The 19,826-nt window shown below is 39.6% G+C and overlaps 1 protein-coding gene across 1 annotated transcript in view; it reads left to right on the top strand.

Moving 5' to 3' along the window:
• LOC140922344 (uncharacterized) overlaps positions 1-19,826 on the top strand; it is a 45,874-nt gene that overhangs the window by 20,601 nt on the left and 5,447 nt on the right. The window contains exons 9-26 of the mRNA XM_073372335.1: positions 97-202; positions 644-758; positions 1,505-1,663; positions 2,062-2,235; positions 3,450-3,629; positions 4,015-4,185; positions 7,102-7,284; positions 7,558-7,926; positions 8,582-8,597; positions 11,102-11,504; positions 11,983-12,288; positions 13,049-13,284; positions 14,062-14,332; positions 15,244-15,378; positions 16,147-16,278; positions 17,054-17,483; positions 17,573-17,833; positions 19,337-19,726. Of these exons, the coding sequence (XP_073228436.1) occupies positions 97-202; positions 644-758; positions 1,505-1,663; positions 2,062-2,235; positions 3,450-3,629; positions 4,015-4,185; positions 7,102-7,284; positions 7,558-7,926; positions 8,582-8,597; positions 11,102-11,504; positions 11,983-12,288; positions 13,049-13,284; positions 14,062-14,332; positions 15,244-15,378; positions 16,147-16,278; positions 17,054-17,483; positions 17,573-17,833; positions 19,337-19,726 (4,037 nt within the window). The remainder of the gene's footprint in view (positions 1-96; positions 203-643; positions 759-1,504; positions 1,664-2,061; positions 2,236-3,449; positions 3,630-4,014; positions 4,186-7,101; positions 7,285-7,557; positions 7,927-8,581; positions 8,598-11,101; positions 11,505-11,982; positions 12,289-13,048; positions 13,285-14,061; positions 14,333-15,243; positions 15,379-16,146; positions 16,279-17,053; positions 17,484-17,572; positions 17,834-19,336; positions 19,727-19,826) is intronic.

Genomic DNA, 19,826 nt, shown 5'->3' with positions numbered 1-19,826 from the left:
TTCCATGAAGCATTAAGCCGAATTATGAAAGATATCTTCCAGATTCTTCTACTTCAATGGGAGGGCTGTCTCAGATGGTAATTTTTTTCGTTTTAGCACGATGCCCTTTAACGTTTACTCTCCAAACATTGGGAACCCATTAAAGATCAGTATTCGAAAGGATACTAAAGGACTGATATCGACAGATTGGTTCTTAGAGAAGGTGAGAAGCAAATCTTTCCGAATTTATCCGCTATAAATACTAATGCAGAGCCGAAAACGCATAAATTCCTTTTCGAACCTTAGTAAAGTGTACTTGCATTTTCCCGGGATAAACGAAGGATTACCCAAACTAGTTGTATATAAATGAAATGTCATTCGAATGCTGAACATGGAAAACGGAAGGTAGCAAAGGGTTTGTAAACTCTCAACTATGACTAGTTAATTAAAGGCTGCGAGGAAAAATGATAAGTGTCTTTTCATGGACGTCCAGAAGTAAAGAACTCCTGTAAACAGTATCACAGCAACTGCATATTATAATTACTATAATTACTCGATTACGTCTTCCTTCAAACAAGAAATTGTTTTCTTCTCAAATTTACTTATAATAAGCGAATTAACTAAAGAATAGAATTACTCAAATAGGTACCTCTTGATTTCACAGGTTGTCGTTACTGTAGATGATCGTACAAATGGACCGAGTTTCATTTTCAAGTGCAATTGTTGGATTGGGAAAAGCAAAGACGACCTCCAGAAGTATCTCATCCCAGAAAAACATGGTCAGTTGAAGCTTCAAAGATCGAAGGGTTGAATGGACTAAGTTCCGTTGTAATGAGCCAACCTCGTTCCCAGGGTTCTCTGAAGCAAAAGAGAGAACCCTGGGAACGAGGGTGGTCGTGATTTTTAATTAATAAACTTTCTTTTTTAATCAGGGCTCTCCTTTAGCTCAAGTGGCGTTTACGCATTCTGCTGTCTCGTTGTTGCTTTCATAAGGCTGCATTGGTTCTAAATTATAGAAAACTTATCGTATTTATTAGATTAAACGGCACGGCGTTTATTAAATTTTTAGCGTTTCCGGTGCGGCGTTTATTCAGGGCGGCGTTTATTTTGACATCACTTTTTTTTTGAAATCACTGACAACAGTTACTGTAAATCGTTTGTAAATATTATGTAAATAATTTAACGGTTTCAATGTCTCTCTTATTTTGTTGACATATAATCGTAAATGTCTGGATGGTGTAAATTACCAAGTTGTACCGAGTTTTTTCTTATTACCCTCGTGTAAACGCGGCATTTTTCTGATGAGGCGCGGCGTTTATTCGAGGGCGGTGTTTATTGGTAGTTTTGCTTCCATCTGCGGCGTTTAATTGAATAAATACGGCAAGTGTCGAGTAAAAGAAGCAAGGCTGATTTTACAGTCGGGAATATATGTTTTGTTACCCATATTTCGGAAGGCTCGACCTTCGGACTTAAGTGGCTGCCTCTACGAGACTCCATTTGCTAATGATAGCCGTTTTCTTTGTAGTGGATGGTAATTGGTCGCCCTGGAGTCAGTGGAGTGGCTGCGGAGCTAGACTGTGTGGTGGAAATAAGAAAGTTCGAACCAGATCATGCACAAATCCCAACCCGTCTGGTGGTGGAAAAAAGTGTATTGGACAGTCATTTGAAGAAGGAACCTGTCAAAGTACGATTTAAATTTAATCATGAATTAAAAACTTAGGCTGAATAAAGAAATATTTTCTTGGGATTTTGAATTTTACAAAGGCCTGCGAAGCATCAGTATTTCGCACTCTACTCCGTGTATTATTTTGCGCTTCTAAAAGTACAAAGTTAAACAAATTGTTTCCTAGAGGCAAGTGACAAATTTACACCAGATTTTTGCTTCAACTCAGTGGTATTTTTTGACCATCAATGCATTTTTTGTGTCGTTTGAATGATATACTATCGCCGTTCCCTGGCCAGTTTCAGAAACGAAAAAATCTTCTTGATCTGGAAACCAAGTTCAAAGTCCTTTTCTGACCTAATATTCATCATAAATTTCAGAAGATGTTATTTTTTTCCTTTGCCTCAATGTTGTTTTAGTTGATGGTGGTTGGGGTGCCTGGGGAAGTTGGACTCCCTGTAGTAAGACGTGTGGTGGTGCCACAGTGACAAGAGAGAGAAAATGTGATAACCCAGCACCTCAGAATGAAGGAAAACCATGTGATTCAAAGGACGCCAAGGAGACCAAAAACGACTGTAATCAACCTTGCGAAAGTAGGTTGCTGTAAACTGAAACAAAAAAAAGGGGGTTTTAAGAGCACCTAAGAAGACTGACTTTGAAATTTATCGGTCAAAGTGCTCAAAGCGGATGCCAAATATCGATGTAGCCATGGAAGGAAACATGTCAGAGAGACGCTTGTTTGCTTAAGGCAGCAATGGAATTCCAATCGTAGTTAGTTTCAAAAAGGGATGATTTGCATTCACTTCGTAATAAAGGACATGCATTAAAGAAAAAACTTACGGCTATCAATACACTAGCTATTAGCAGACCTAAAATCTGAGACATGTTCACGAACACTTTCAATAGCCTTCGGGAAGGTGCTTCAATTATAGTGTTTTGAATCTCTGAAATCTTACCCTTTAAATCAATTTCCCAGAACTTAATCTGTTTTCCCTCTTCGTTCTGTATTTATAAAAGTATTGCAAAGTGCTAGGAAATGTAAGGGCTATTAGCTCTTGTTTCTTAGTTTTGTAAGAATGAGAAGTCCCATTATTAATTTTAGCAGCAATACTACGCTGAGGAATTCGGAAAAGGCTGTCCACTGCGCAATTTCTGATCTAATATCATAGGTGACGAATTACTCATTAATTTTGGCGCAAAATTTCAGCTTTAATTTGTAATTTCACATGTGAAATTACCAAATTGCCATGGCAACCTGCTGTACGTCTCCGTTTCAAGATGGCGAGGAAGTTTTAAAATGTCATGAATGAAAATGTCGGGGCATAAAAAGACGCTTTAGAAAACCTGAACACACGAAAGAGCACATCAAGAAGGATTCTTAGAGGTATGTTGTGAAAAAATTCTGAAAACTTAAGCCAAATTTTAGCTCTAAACGTTTGAGATGGTGGAGTTCACGATCGATCCATACGATCCAGGATAAACAAGTCAAAAATCCTCGATTGCTAACGTAATTCGTCACCCATGATATTAATAGGTAATTAAATGGTATACCCTTGAAATTAGGGAATAATTTCACTTGCGTTTTGTCCAAATTCTAATAATTTCCCTCGCCTAAAGGCTCGTGAAATTATAAGGATTTGGACAAAACCTGCGTGAAATTATTCCCTAATTTCACTCGTCACCATTTGATTACACATACATATACCAGTGTACATGCCTATATACTGCCACACACTTAACAACAGTGAAAGACGTAATAATATATCAGTGTTAGTATAAAAGGGTGGCAATATTCTTTCCTTCCCAGCTGGTCCGGTCAATGGCCAGTGGTCAGACTGGTCAGACTGGTCTGCCTGTGCAAAGTCATGTGGAGGAAGCAAAGTGACTCGCACAAGGAGTTGCAACAATCCTCCTCCCCAGAGAGGTGGAGAGGAATGTCCAGGAAAGGATACAGACACTCCATTTGACTGTGAATCTCCTTGCCCGGGTAAGTCATTATGTTGTATATAATGTTATAACTCAAATCTTTCCTGCATAATTTCTTTTTCTTTAAGTATAGTGTCGGTTTATTTACAAAAAAACAACAACAACTTTCTGAAAAATTAATTAAATTAACACTGGTTCCCAGATCCATCTTTTTTCTTTCAAATTTTCATCGATGAGAACATATATTTTGAGTTATGTACATCCACTGCAAAGTATTGCTATACTTTATGAATTTTCCACGTATTCCTATCTGTAGTTACCTTACGTTTTTGGGCCTGCAAACGTAAATGTATGACATACTTAAAACTCTGGCTTACATTCTCTTTCAATTTTATAAATGTTCTTCTCTAAGGCAATATGTTTTTGAGTTGTTACTTTATTTTTAGTTGAAGGAAATTGGGGCCAATGGGAGTCTTGGACAGTGTGTAGCGCAACCTGTGGGCCTGGAACAAAGGTTAGAACACGCGAGTGTGATAGCCCTGCGCCAAAATATGGTGGAGAATGCACGGGTAACGGTCAGGAGACAGCACCATGTACAATAAGACCTTGTCCTATCAGTAAGTATAATCAGCGTAACAGCAGAGGGAGTCAGTCTGGGAACTGTTGAGACCACCTTGGTAATCCCCAGAAAATGGAGGCTATGACAATGAAAAAAACCAGATTTTGTACCCTGTGAAAATTGATAATGTAATAATCAACCCATATAATTGAACACATATTACGTAAATCATGTTATGTTCATAGTCTGGTATCATAGGAGGCGGAGCGTTTTGAAACGTTGTGGGGCTCATCTTTCACTCAGCCATACGCATACCCCTACTCAGATTTTCCAAAACGGCCCTTGCGTTGTTCGTTGGCATAAGCAAACCTCTTAACAATCTTCACAGTGTCTAGTGTGTCCGTAATCGACTTCTGACAATGCATCGGTCAGCTTAGTTCTTGAGTCGTCTGAGGGCAGGTGCACTCTGAAGTCGCCGCCTTCGCCGACTTCACAGGTATTGTTAAATACATCCATCTGTTTTTCGGTACCAAAACGTGGGAAACTCCGGGCCCTAAAGCGTTTCTTATTTTTAGACACATTTTAGAGTACTTTTTCTCACCAAAACAGAAGCTCCGCTCCATTCATGAGCGCATTATAAATAAAAGATTTGAATATAAGGTCAAAAATACCATTTTCAGGGGTTTTGGTTTTCTCACTGGTTTGTGGGACCTGTGAGATATTCTAAATTCGCGCCAAAATCGTTCAAAAAAAGTAATAATATAAAACTGGTTAGTGAAAACGCCGTGACACGAGTGCATGGAAGTTTCTCGCTACGAGTTATGGGCTTCTAGTATTTGTGAAAGGTTTACAGAGTTAAACATTTAATAAAATACAAAATAATAATTTTTATTGACTCTCCCAAAGGGCTATTCTGAAGTACTTCTGCATGAGAAATTTCTGCAATTTGATTGGCTTAGAGCAGTGGTATTTCAGCTTAATTTGAAATACCTAAATGTGAAAATTACAAACCTTTTGCGGGTAGTAGTATAAACAAATAATAGCATGATTTGTACGTGATATTTGGCAAAAATACCACTCATGATATATCAAAATTGTCTCAAATTTCACACGCGTAACGGGTCGTGAAATTTCGTATAACAATTTCGAAATATCACTCGTGATATTTATGCCAAATATCACTACAAATCATGCTATTACCTAGACTAATTTACAATCTTGGTACAAACCTAAAAGCTTAAACTATGTGCGTACAATTACGTTATCTCTTTGGAGATCTAAACTAAATCAAATATTAACTATTTAACTCATGGGGTCTGGGCTTAAAGGTACATAGTGACGGGCTATTTCTAGTGTCTGCGGTCAGAGAGTTCCAGGCACTTACAGCGCGATAGTAAAATGATCGTTGCGTGGTAACTGTTCTGCATAGAGGGAGATTTAGATTGTCCCTTTTCCTCGTGTTGTAGTGGTGTGTATCTGATCGCTTGCTGAGTTTACTACTCAAGTACAACGGAGCGAGGTCATTTTGTATAGTTTCGTGCTATCACGGATTAATAGCTGATCATTGATGGAGGGCCACCCTAATTCACGAAGAACAGGCGAGATGTGATCAATTTCAATTAATTTCAATTATTTCAACTTGTAGATTACATACTCTACTCCCGATTAAGCAGTTCTTAGATTAAACTTGGATGATCAGTTGCTCCAGGTTATGGATAGCAAGAAAGTCTTATTAGATATGTCTAAAGCATTTGATAGTATTCGACACGACATCTTTTTATCCAAGCTACAATATCTCGATTTTTCCCAGGGTGCGTTGGATTGGTTTCAGAGTTACCTTTCTAACCTACAACAGTGCGTTCGAATTGGTGACGCAGTTTCTAAAGTACTCCCACTTGAGTTCGGAGTTCCGCAAGGCTCTATTTTAGGTCCGGTTTTGTTTACAATCTATGTTAACGACCTCCTTTCAGTTCCTAAACGTTGTCTATCTGCCTCCTATGTTGATGACTGTAAATTGTATTTGTCCTTTTCACCTGCCGAATTACTCACGTCCATCCTCGCCTTAAACGAAGATCTTACGAGAATATCTCAGTGGTGCTGTAAAAAGTCTCTTTTGATTAATCCGGACAAAACTAAGGTTCTAGCTGTTGGATTACCACAACTTTTAAAGAAACTGTCATCATTCAGTATAACACTTTTTGACAAGGAAATAACACCTGTGCCTGTCGTTAAGGACTTGGGTGTTCTTCTCGACACACGCCTCAGTTATAACCAACATATCACTGAGACTGCCTCGAAATGCCTTTTTAAATTGTACCAAATTAACAGAATCAAGCATCTCCTGGATAGGAAAACACTTTTGTTAGTAATAAATTCATTTGTCTTTAGTAAACTCCAATATTGTTCAACTGTCTGGAGTAATACCAGCAGCAGCAATATTGACAAGTTACAAAAAGTCCAAAACTTTGCTGGACGAATTATTCTGGGACTAAGAAAGTATGACCATATTTCGGATGGGCTGCGATCGTTGAAATGGCTTCCTATTAGAGAGAAACTCATTCTAAATGACGCTACTATGATGCACAAATGTTCTGATCACGTTCTCAAATCCACAATAGACAAACTCGATCATCTGGTGCTTTGGATATACCTTTATGTCGCCTGTCAACAGGGCAGCGCTCCTTTGCTTTCAGAGGAGCAAAACTCTGGAACTCCTTGAATGATAATATTAAGTCATTAAAATGCCCCAGGAATTTTAGGCGTCATCTTGCAAATGTTTTACTAAGTTGATATATTTTTTGTAATTATAATATTATTGTACTTACATTCTTAATTAATTTATATAAATTTGTATTTTTTATTCTATTGAGCTGAAAAGCCTACTTAGGGAGCATCAATAAATGTACATGTATGTATGTATGACATCGACGTAAGGAGTTCTTACACTAAAATCGTGATACATCTTCCCTTTCAGATGTAGTAAATGGAGCTTGGGGTCAGTGGGGTCCTTGGAGTGCATGCTCCGAAACAGAATTCTGCAACAGAGGAGCCCAAGTTCGCACTCGTTTGTGTGACAGTCCCGCCCCTCAAGACGGTGGAGAGCTTTGCCCAGGGACTGGGTCCGAAAGCCAGGAATGTCCAAAAACAAATTGCAAAGGTACGCATTTTTTCTCTCAAAATTTGAAATTTTCCTACGTACGTATCCAGAAATGGTCTATTTTACCAGCTCCAGGGTTCTAAAAAGCCTCCGTGCAGATATACACGGTGTGGTTAAGGACAATTTTTTTGTTTTTTTTCATTTTAATGCTTTTTATAACTATGTCATCTGTCACTTGCAACAAATTCACACACTCCTGGTTGCAGCAAACTGACATTACACGTAGGATCAGCTTTATTGTCTTTTTCTCGGGAAATTTTCCTTTTCTTTCAGAAATCCCAGAAAACTTGGACCCTACAAAACTCGTTGATCCATACTCTTTTATAAGTCTCATGTGCAACTCAACACATGCTGAGCTGATCAGCGATTCACTCAAGAACGAACTAGTCGCAGCTGTATTCGTTAATGTTCCTAAACTCGTTCCTAACTTGATGGGTGGCTACTTCGCGATTAAAAGTGATTCCAAGGACCTGGATGAGTTATGTTTTGAACCTAAAAATATGCTGACCATGGCACAGCTTGCTCAGCTTTATCCCAGTTTTCGATCAGCCAAGAGCCTGCCTTTCTTTACTGTTCCCGGCGACAAAGAACACGTGAAAGGAGTGAAGGTCAATTTAAGGAAAGATAAAGCCTTGAATGGGGGTAAGTCTGCTAGAAGAAATAATTTACCACCCAGTAAACGTCCCTAGGCCTGGGGAAAGAGATTAACCTTATGACATTTCTCGCTTACCTTCTCTTCAAACCATTTAGGAGATATTGATCAGAAATTTCCTGCGTGTCCCGCCTTGAGATTTTGAAAAGTCAAAAGATTGTTTCCACTATATTTGAGTATATTATGGCTCTTAAATGGTCTTGTTAAGCATGAGTTTATCCGTTGCCTAGAAACTCATCATAGCATCATCATCTTCGTCATCTTCATGTCGTCGTAATTATCATATCACGGCGATGGACAAGATGACCCGCTCAATTAATATGCCACCACAAGTACTTGTAGGCCATACCGACGGCAAAGTGAGATTCCAACATGTTCACGAGTTTCACAGGAGGGTCTGAAAATTTTCTCTTTCGCCTGAAATAAGTGAGTAGCATTCAGGTCGACCCTACAGAAAGTCAGGTGGAAGCTTTGAAATTTATTTAGAAACCCCAGCTGATAACCTGGGAAACCAACCTTTCCCAATCAAAGCCTGTTAGAGACAATTGACACAGCCTTTGTCCAAATCCAAACGTTTTTCAAAATCTAAATTGTTTAAATCCTACTATGTATCTTACTGAAGCCTCTGTTTCTCATCTTTTTTAGTTGAATTTCTTCTTGGGTCAGCATCTACCTACGCCCCAACAGACACAGTCTCACTTGAAAAAGCGATGTTTCTATATCAAGAGTCACCAGGCAATGAACGCATTGTGGCGCATGGTTTTAACAAAATCGGCAATGTGCTGTTTGCAGTGTATGCAGTCTCGGCTGGCGAGGGAGGCGAGGTAGCAATCGAAGGCACGAGCAGTCACGTAGTGTCCTCAGGTAGTAACGTGAACAGTCACCATTAATAGAATAAAATATATAAAGGATATTACACGGTGGCGCGAAGATATGAATTTTATTTTCTCGTGGCAAAAACAATATTTACTCACTCGCTGCGCTCGAAAACAAAATTCATATCTTCAAGCCGCCGTGTAATGTTCTTTTTATTATATAGACAAAAAGACATCGATAAAATAATAGACGGAAATTACCGAAATTACGTCATCGATAAACTCAAGTGTGAGATTATGGAAAATAAGCCACTCGGGTCCCGGATATAGTTTTTATGAATTTTGCGAGTGGTATATTTTCCAGTAAAACACTGGCGTCTATATAATAAAATAAAATATAAAACAAATTGATATATTTTATTGAGTCACAGCGAAAGTGCTTATTGACTAGCATGAATCTACCGAAATGGAGATAAACATACCTTCACAGGTAGCGAAAGCCGCTCAGAAAATTTCAAGACTCTAGAACGCAATACGTTGTTATATTCATTTAATATTTGGTGACAGCAGCGTAGAGGTTTTTCTTCTTTTTTTTTCCTCAAATTATGGCAAATGAGATTTAAGTGACAGCAGCCCTCTCTCCCTTCCTTCCTTTCTTGCTTGCTTGCCTCTATTCTTTGTTTGCTTTCTTCTTCCCTTTCTTCGTTCGTTCCTTCCTTCCTCCCTTCTTTCCTTCCTTCTTCCTTCCTTCAGTCCTTCCTTCCTTCTGTCCGTCCTTCCTTGCTTCCTTGCCTCCTTACTTCCTTTCTTCTTTGCTTCCTTTCCTCCTTTCTTCCTTCTTTCCTTCCTTCTTTCCTTCCTTCCTTCCTTCCCTCCTTCCTTCCTTCCCTCCTTCCATCCTTCCGTCCTTCCTAGCTTTCTTCCTTCCTTCCTTCTTTGCTTCCTTCCCTCCTATCTTCCTTCTTTCCTTCCTTCTTTCCTTCCTTCCTTCCACCCTTCCTTCCTTCCTTCCTTCCTTCCCTCCTTGCTTCCGTCCCCCCTTTCTTCTTTGCTTCCTTCCTTCTTACTTCCTTGCTCCCTGACTTCACTGTTCTTCCCTGCTTTCTTCCTTCCTCCTTTCGTTTTTCCTCCTTTTCTTCCTTCCTTCCTTCCTTCCTTCCTTCCTTCCTTGCTTCCGTCCTCCCTTTCTTCTTTGCTTGCTTCCTTCCTTACTTCCTTGCTCCCTGACTTCACTGTTCTTCCCTCCTTTCTTCCTTTCTCCTTTCGTTTTTCCTCCTTGTCTCCCTTCCGTCCTTCCTTCCTTGCTTCCGTCCTCCCTTTCTTCTTTGCTTTCTTCCTTCCTTCCTTCCTTGCTCCCTAAATTCACTGTTTCCGAGATGTCATTATCTTTTCTCTCGTCGTCTAACATCAATTTAGGGGTACAGGCAGCAAGGGGGACTGGACACCATTTTTTGGGTTCTAGCAACTCTGGGATTGTTTTAATTACAAATTTATTTCAGGTAGGATGGTTGTTTCCATAGGCAACCATAAGCCAATCACATATATATACTTTTTCCAAGACGTCATTATCTTTTCCCATACTTTTACTAGTCATAAAAACCATTACACTTTTCTTTTGTATACATAAGAATCTTGTTTTTCCGTCCCAAGCTGAATATTCTTACTAGCCGACGTTTTAGGCTGAGAATATTTTTGACGTATTATTTTGAGACATCACTATTTCATGCACTGTTTACCGACGTCAGCTGAGAACTGTTATTAACATTGAACATTTGGATTTAGTTAGTGCTATTTTTTCGTTTGTTGGCTAGTTTTGCCGTTCAGAGAAAGGAAAAATTTTATCAGTTAAGTTAAAAAGATATAATTGTTCTTTATTAACAGATTTTCAACACACAAAATTAAATCCTTTTCAAAATCTCAGCCTTGGGTCTATTCTTAAAATATTCTTAAAATTTCGAACATTTCAGCCTCGATATTGTTATAAAATATATTCTTATACAAAAAAGAGTGTATACCGTATACCGTCCTCACAATTTCTCTTTTTTTAATTTTAAATTTGTTTTCGTTTAGAGGAAATTGAGGCCGCCTTATCGCCGCATTCAGATGACTACTATATTCGTGTAGCGAGACACATAGATTCTAGGTTTACTTCCCATGTAAAGTCTGTGACAAAACGTGACAAAACGCCAACGGTCCATAGAATTAAAGGAGAAATGATCCATCGTGGTGGAAAGGTCCATAAATCTGTTATGCCAAGAACAATCAGTGCGAACAGGAAGCCACGATATGGACCAACGAGAATATACCAGCGCAACATGATACCTTTCACATCATTTAATCCCGTACAAAGTGACAGTGATAAAATCTCGGATACTGATGTCACAAGAGGGAACAGAAACCCTAGTGTTATGATTACCCGGACCCTCTACGGGGGGACGGTCAATCCGCAAAGGAGTGACTCAGTGGTGGGGAAAGTGGATCAAAAGGTTTTGGATTTGCTAAAGCGCGTGGGACTCGGTCTAGTTACGATATCAGACCTTTCCTTGAATATTAACGCCGACATGAAAGACGTGATTTTCCGAGTGAGTGGAAAAGCAGCGCCTAAAAAGATCGGTGGATGGTTTAATTTTGAGATTGTGCGCAAAAGCATTTTTGCTGTGGCTTTTACTGCGGAACAAGCTGGGTTTGAGGACTTTACTGAAAAGATGTTTAACACAAAACTAGCCTTGTTTAATGCTTTGGAACAAACCACGGTGAGTCATTTCTGAATTTCGATATTTTTAGCTGCAATTATTATATGGCGGAGTCCGCGTGAAGTGTGTCCCATGTTCTGATTGACTACCCAAGAAAGCAAGATGTAGCCAGCTCGCCAGCTTGAAATTTCCCGCGTTGGTCCCGCAAGAGAATTTATGTTTTTAGCCTTATAATAAATCCTTTATTGACCAAGCTTTTTCGGTCAAGATAGCTGGATATTTGCCTCTTTCGTATTTTTGCGTTTTCATTAGCCTTGACTTTGTCTCTCCCCATAAAAATTTCAAGTAATATACCGCCATCTTTTCCGACCGCTTGGCTAGTAAACATCAGTTCTCTGTAATGCGACGTAAAATCAATTAACCGGTATTTGAAAAACTAAAATCAAAGCTGCAGGATTTACATAGAGATGGTCTTAACTTGCGGATCCATCCATTACTCCGAACTCGCAGAAAATGTTTTGCTTCTTCTTTCTTTCAGTTTGGAATTTCTTTCGCACAAAAAGGGTTCAAGGTTACTCCCCAGACAAAATTCACGAAGGAGCCTTTACAATCGCTAATGAAAAAGGAAGTGCCGGATGGTCTGTTCTTTGCAGCGCAGACCAAGTTCGCGGCGAATTGTGGGAATGAAACCGTTTGCAAGTTTGGAAAGATTCTTATGGGGAAGAATTCGTGGTTGAAATTTCAAGGTGGAATTAACACGGCCGGTGTCAAAGTGGCAGCAGGAGTTTATGGCATTCCTATAAAAGGAGATTTAAAGTTTAACAAAGTTGAACTGTTCTTGGAGGTAAAAACGTTCCTGATGTAGTGGACCCATAACAATGACGAAGGCGATATTTATTAAGCAATTCTTAAAATAAAATTGGAAAGAGGACCCTAACTACTTACAGGTTCTACTTCAGGCAATAGATGACATTATTATACACTGTACTCACTATCTGTCTTTTCATTGGCTAAGAGCCTTCAGCTTATTTTTGAAATCAGCGCAACCTTCAGATTCGTTCACCAGGCCGATCAAACTCAACCTACAACCTACAGATTAGTTAGTTGTCTGCAAACAGATAACTGACTAATCTGTAGGTTGCGCGCGCAATGCATGATTTCCTATAACAATATCAATTCAGGTTCCTTGCGAGCGTGTGTTTGTTATTATTTTCTTCAAAACAAATTTATAATAAATTCGGTTTTTTGTGATATCCTAAATAATCAAGGTGTCGGTAAGTTTTATCAGCCTTTTCCGGATATCACAAAAACCTCATCCACTAATTGTTTAGTGTCTCTGAATTTAAATTTAAAAGGTCAGTAGCTTTCCGTTTCCACTTCCTGTTTTCCTTTTCATATTCAAAAATAAACTTTTATAGGACTATGCCGAGTTAAAAACAAAATTAAAGGAAGCATACAACAGCGTTACCGTCGTAACTGTCATTCTCTAAAATGTCTGTCGTTCTTAACTAGAAATCAACGTACGTGACGTAGATCAATGCGACGTTGTTCGGTGGTAGGTAACAAAAAAGTTTGCAGTTATAGCTATCGTTTTATTCATGCAGGTTAAATATGGCAGTGCTTCTGCAGTTCCTAATCTTGGGTTCGCGGTGGAGTTAGACGTACCTGTTAAAGGAGAGGTGAATGAAAAAGAGGAGGAAGTTCCAAGCACGTCTCTTCAGCTTGGAGGCAAACTATTCGTTACTGGCGGAGCCGAGATAGGCACAACATTATATATGAATGGAATGTGGAAAAAGGCATTTGGTTTAAAATATCTTAGTATTGGAAACATACAAATTGGGTGAGGACCTGACTATCGCTGTTTTTGTTTATTCCATAAAACTTTTAAATGCCATCCCTCCCACACTTCAGAAGACATACGAAAATCTCAGGCAGGTTTGTGGTTGTAAAAGGATAGACTGCCTGATTATATCATGGGCTATAGGAATCATGGGTTTCGACTAAATAAAGGTTATTTTCGAGTTCTGAATCAAAACAAAGCGTGTTTCCAGGAGTTTCTACAATTAAAGAAAGATACGGGCAGAATTGACCAGAAATGACAAAAGACTAGTACAATCATAATTTAACTTTATGGCACAAACATTTAGCCTTAGCTTTACTTAGTCGAAACTCATATTTCCTATAGCCCATGATTATAAAATACTACTAAGCCTGACGTAAGCATGTTTCGTCCCTGCCAAATGACTCATCAAGGCGGGCAAAAGAGATTTTTTGTCGAAAGGTGGTATCGAGGTTCAGTCATCATTACTAGGCAAAATACATACTAAATTTGTCACTATTTTGAAATAAGGTGATTGTCCTAACACAAATTTACTAAATTCACAAATCACTTATTAGCGCAGGAAAATTAAAAGCGCCCGCGAAAATAATCGTAACGTGTTTTGTTTAGGAAATTTTGATTTTCTAACTTCTCATTATTAGAACACAGTGGGAAATTTTAATAGCCGGTCTCATAGCGTAGCAATCAAATCCCAAATTGACTTGGGACACATATATAAATTAACTGAGAACGCGCAGGCCTTAGAGTGCGAAACTTATATACTTCTCCATTTCTTAGGTTCACAGTAACATTAGCTGCTGGTGTTCCCACTGAATTCACGTTTAACGGCCGCTTAGAGATTGGACACGACTGTGGGGCGGACGACTTTAAAGTTGAGGGTCGGTGTTTTGCGGGAGAAGCCTTAGTAGGAATAAGCGCTAATCCTGCTAAGCAGTATGTCTATGGCGAGCTTTCACCAGTAACGATAGGAAAAATATTGCGCATGCTCGGCTCTAAACTTCAGTTACCCCCAGCTGTGGAGCAGAGTGGATTTCCGAAAGGACTGACTGTAAGTACATGAAAATGTCACCATGCAAAAAGGTTTTTCTCCTGAACAGCTACATTGGCAAGACCGCAAGGTCTCTTTGTACCCGGATAAAAGAACCTTGAAACTTCTGCCGTTTTCTATCACTGCCGAGTACTAACCAGTCACAACAACAACCCACACAATCTACGATCCAATGAAAACGCTATCAGGTGCCACGCAGGGAGGCCATTGTTATCAAATAAAGAAAATCCTCTCTGAATATGGATAAGGGACTGGACTACCGGTAATTTACAATCCTCTTCCGGGGATACGCAACAACTTTTCTGTTACGCAACCTTACAGTACTTGGCTGATGAAGTTCGAGCGACTCGGACGAAGTATTCGTTTTTTGCCGGTCCCAAACTTATTTTCCCTGAGTCTTGGAATTTTCTATACTAAATATAAAGAGAATGGTTAAAGAACCTTTCACTATAATCCCATTTAAGCCTCACACTCAATTCCGTGCAGGAAGGGAATAAGGAGTAAATTGAAATACTATCGTGGAAAGTTGTTGCCCAACAGTATATACTTTATCTCTGCCTTATGGATGGAAAATTTTGACAAAATAAGTGACTGGCGGCATTGCCTCTTAATACTCTTTAATGTTTCCGATAAAAATACAGCTCTCCCTACAAGCGTTTTTATTATTATTATTATTATTTATTTTTCTTTCTTTCTTTCTTTTTTGTTTTTTTTGTTTTTCAGTTATAAGTCTAGAAACAATAAAGAAGTTTGTTCAAAATAAAATTAAAAAAATTCCATAGTTCAGCTAAAAGAGAAAATGTAGTAACATGCATTATAGATAAGGAATTCAGAAAACTATATCTAAACTATGTTTTCTGCCGTCAGTATGCTCAATCACATGCTCAACATGTCATTTTTGCTATCAACAGATTTCTGCGGCTTGGGCCAATCAAAAAGTCCCTTATGCTGGTGCAACAAAAGACATCAAGAAAGGCGTGTATATTAAGGGTACCATCAACATCCTAGGATTTGCACCTTCAGTGGAAATTCTACTGAGTGACGAGGTAAGGACCGGCTGAAAGAATGCACAATGTCATGACAAAGTGCAAAAAAATTAATAAATAAGAATAAAAGAGGAGGAAAACCAAGTTAAGCCTTCAGTTGCGTCCATTTTGATATCAATAATTCTTTCCTTGATTTCTTTAGTTGTCATTAAATAATATGTAAAATAGTGTGTAAACATTGTGTAAAACCCTGCTGAGAGGGATAGAATCGAGATTTATTTTTTAAGTGAATTGTTATTGTTGCTCATGCAAAAAAAGTGAAAAGAGGACATTTTGTCGGGAAAGAGGTAACAACTATCACCATTTCGATTAGTGAACTTGGACGAAGAAATAGCTTGATTACCCGAAGAATTAAAATCTATATTGTAAAGGTAAGGTCGTTACCTTACGACGCAAACGCAGATGACACCACATGTATGACCTCACAAATACCGGCCAGACTTTCTTCTACCGAACTATGGTGAGAGTTGTGGAGAGAAAGGCCATACGTGCACTATAGTCTCAACGGGATAATATTATGTTTTACAGGTATTTGTGGTTTCATGCATATATACATAGCCTCCTTTGCAGGATGCTTTAGGCTGTGCACTTAAGGACATAGACAGCACGAACTGGGCATGGGACTAGTGAGGGTGGAAATTTCTTACCTATCATATCCATAAAGATAGCGGCCTTCGAGCAAGGCTAGTTTACTGGAGGTACTGTCAAAAGCATTCATTGACTTTCTCATGAACTTACCTATTGATTCCTTTTTTTATGATGTTCCAGAAAATACACTTTGATCTGGAGCTAGACCCTGTCAAGCTACTGGGAGGTGTAGAAGTGTTTCGGTCATTGACGGACAAGAAAAAGGGTCCCAAGTTTTACCTTCATGCCAAAAGAAACCCTCTTGAAGCGGAAGTAAGAAAACTTTGGCATGCTAAAACTTAATATGCTTTGGGAATGTCTTAACCTCAGTGAACGTCTGGCAGTGAAGTGCAACATATTTTGCCTTTCATCTTTATATTACATGGCTTTAACGATAGTAGACGACTTAGACGTCTGAAGTGAGTCAAGGAGACGTCTTTAGTTCCAGTCGCTTAAATAATCTAACGTTTGATGCGTACTGGACGATAATGATTTCTTTGACTTCCCCTAGAATAAATAAAGTCGTTTATCGATGTTGCAGGGGAAAATATATTCAGGAAAAGCAATTAAACTACAGAGTCTGGAATAGGGCCGTCCTGATCCTGTAAGCGCGCTCCTTTGCACGACAGTTGCGCTTCCCGAACTTCTGTAATAGCTATCCCAAATGCCGTTTCCCTTCCACATACCGATTTTGGCGAATCCCGCTTCCCGGCTAGCGGTCAAATCCCATACACCGTCAAGAAATGTTGCGTTTTCCCGCATTCCGCACTAGATTTCGGTCAAATCCCGGATTCCTAGAATACACTTGCAGGGAACCGTTTCTATAAAGTCTCGGTCATCAAATATTCAAATCAAAATTTAAAGACCATGAGCGTTGGTTCTAGCGAACGAACCCGTCCATTTTGTTTTGTTAACTGATAGTTTTATCATGTTATTTTAAAAACTATTGAAACCGCTATCTTGAATGTAAACAGCAACACGGGACTTATGAGAAATGGGCCCCGGTCCCTGAAACCACGCCTTTAAATCTAATTACCTTTGTTGCTAGATATTCATCCAAGGAGCTGCAAACATCTTTGGGTTTGAGACTGGAATCAGCTTCAAGCTGACAAACGAACGTATAGAAACCGATCTAACTCTCAACCTGTTCAACGTTTTTAAAGCACAAGTATGGATCTCAGCGGGCTACGGAAACCCGTTTGCCGAGACAGGATTCCAAGCCAAGTTTATCATCGAAACTGGCTTTGAAGAACTATCAAACAAGACTGCGCAGCTGCTCATTAATGGCCTTCAAGCAGCAAGAAAAGCTTTGGAAAGAGCAAGGGCCACAGTAAAAGACGCCAAGGTAGCCTGCGAAAGGAACGCTAACAACGTGTGCGATATCTGTGAGAAAATTGCCTGTGACCAAATCTCAGAGGAATGTAAACGTGCCATGGATGATTTTAAACATTTCATCGGTAAAAAAGTGGACAAGTTTGGTAAGTGCAGCTTTTGGCTAATCCGCGACTACCATCTACTTTCATTCTACACCTGTAATACTATGATTATATACTGCATTCTATTGTAGGAAGAAAAATACGAAGTATTGGAGATAAATTCAAAACAGGCTTTACAGAGCAAAGAACCAAATGCTACATGGATTTGTTGGTAACCGGAATGAACTGTCACCATGGTAACAAGTACTCCAACTTTACAAATAGTTGTGACAGCCATCATCATAGAAACGGCTCTTCATTACGGACGGTTAGACGCAAGAGATTTGTTGGTAAACTATTGTGCGAGAAACTGGCAGAGAAGGCTTGTACAATAACTGCTGACTTGTGTAAAGGTAAGGTCTGCTCCACCCATCTTAGCCCGGATAGCAAGCGTTTCCGCGCGAGTTCGTCGAGAAAGTTGGGACGAGAGCAAAAAAAAAAAAAGCAATGACGGGGGAGGGGGAGGGGAGAGAAGGTCTGCTCCACTCATCTATACCCCATTGACTCCACCTTTAAAATACAGTTAGATAGTAATTAGTCAGACATGGGACTTAAAAAAAAAACTGAATGATTGAGAGTGACACCATTTTTTATGTAAATCTGGGTTTGTGTGTGAGTCATCGTTTGCTACGTTGCAAGCTGTTGTAAAATCATCAGAGGTTATGCGCTTTTGTTAGCACCTGCGTAACCTGAGAACACAGCCAAAATTTCGCGATGCCACCGCTGGTTTCCCGGCGAAATGACGTCTGAGAATAGGACTTTACGACACGACGGTGGATTGCAGGGAAAACGTCGCTTAAAAACAAATAATTTACGTCCTTCCAGTCTTTATCGCGATTACTCCCACCCATTTACTTCATAAAAAGTAGGCGAACTTTCCTGGAGTTGAATTCCTAGGATCAAGTTCAGAAAAGAGAAATAAAATTTCGTCATGCCTAGTTTACGTCCTCCATAAAATGTAAAATTAGGCAACTTCACTTCGTAGTCGTGCAAAAATGTCAAAGAAATGTACAAAAAAAGTGTTGTTGTTTTGCCTTCTAAACCTATTGTTTATTGTTATCGTTGCCATCGCGTCGTCGGATTGTAAAGTCCCCATTTAAATATCGAAGACGCGTGTTTTCAACTATCTGGGTATTTCTTCTGATTGGTTGAAACCTTGCTTTATCCAATCAGAAGCACTACCTAGATCTTACGTTTTGTACCACCCGATACATGGTAAAACGAGACCTGATGGACGTAAAATTGTATTCCACGAATATGCTGCTAAAGCTCATCAATCCAGAAAGTCTCTACTTCCTCACGAAATTCGTACTTTGGCACAGGACTGCAAAGCTTGGAGGTGCATGGAGGTCGGCTGTTGGCACCACTGGGAATCGCATTGAGTGCCTCCGCCGCGCAGCGAGAGTATGAAAATTCTGCGTTCTGCGTGCTCAGACGTCATTTGAAGGGGAAAGCAGCGGTGACCGTCACGAAATATTGAATGTTTTATTCAGTCTAGCACCTGCGTAGCGTAGCGACCGTTTGAGAGAAAACTGCATGGGTGCAAGAAAGAACAGAGCGCGCGAAGGAAGACACGAAAAAGAGTGATAGTTCCCTCTCCCCTCGCGTTTTTCCCTCACTTGTCCTGTTATTTCTTGCGCCAGTACTGCTTCCAAGTGCCTGCTAAGCTTTAGTTGCTCTTGTTGTCAATTACCTATTAACAAAATCTTTTAAAAAATATAAATCTCGATCGAGTTGAAAAACCTACCGCCATTAAACAAATGCCATTAATAGCTAAACTGCGCGTTCCGTTATTTGTTGTAGCCGAAACGTCATCAGCATCTCACCTGAGCGTCTCTTGGTTAATTTTCTCCTAGGTTCTTGTAACGTGGTCGGTCACATCACTAAAGGAATGTGCAAGACTCTAGACTTGGCCCACCACAGCCTTTACCTACTAGAAAAGAGCACTTACTGGGCCGAGAGAGCAGTGTTAGCTGCAGCTAAAAACATCCTAATAATTCACAAGTTGTCATTCGAGACCCACATTACGGCCTCACCTATAGACTCCTCGGTGGTTCTCGGAGCGGACATTACTATATTTGGCTCCAGAGGCCAGTTTAAGTTGGATTTCAACTTGGCAGATCCTCTAAAAAATGTCCATAAACTGGCGGATACGGCTCTTGTATTTTTTAAGAAATTATTTTCACCGCGGTTCTCTAAGACGATCTATGATGAGCCAAGTGAAGAAGCCGACTACGAAGTTTCAGGTCTGTGGAACTGTGTACCTCGCTTAATGATGTTTTGATGTCTTAAATGATTTATCTGGCTCTAGCTGTCTGCCTGAATCCAGACTTTTGCATCCAGGGT

Source organism: Porites lutea, chromosome 13, assembly GCF_958299795.1.
Source record: "Porites lutea chromosome 13, jaPorLute2.1, whole genome shotgun sequence".
In the NCBI taxonomy this organism is placed as follows: domain Eukaryota; kingdom Metazoa; phylum Cnidaria; class Anthozoa; order Scleractinia; family Poritidae; genus Porites; species Porites lutea.
The sequence above is the reverse complement of the archived record's forward strand: the minus strand, read 5'-3'. Positions and strand labels throughout refer to the sequence as shown.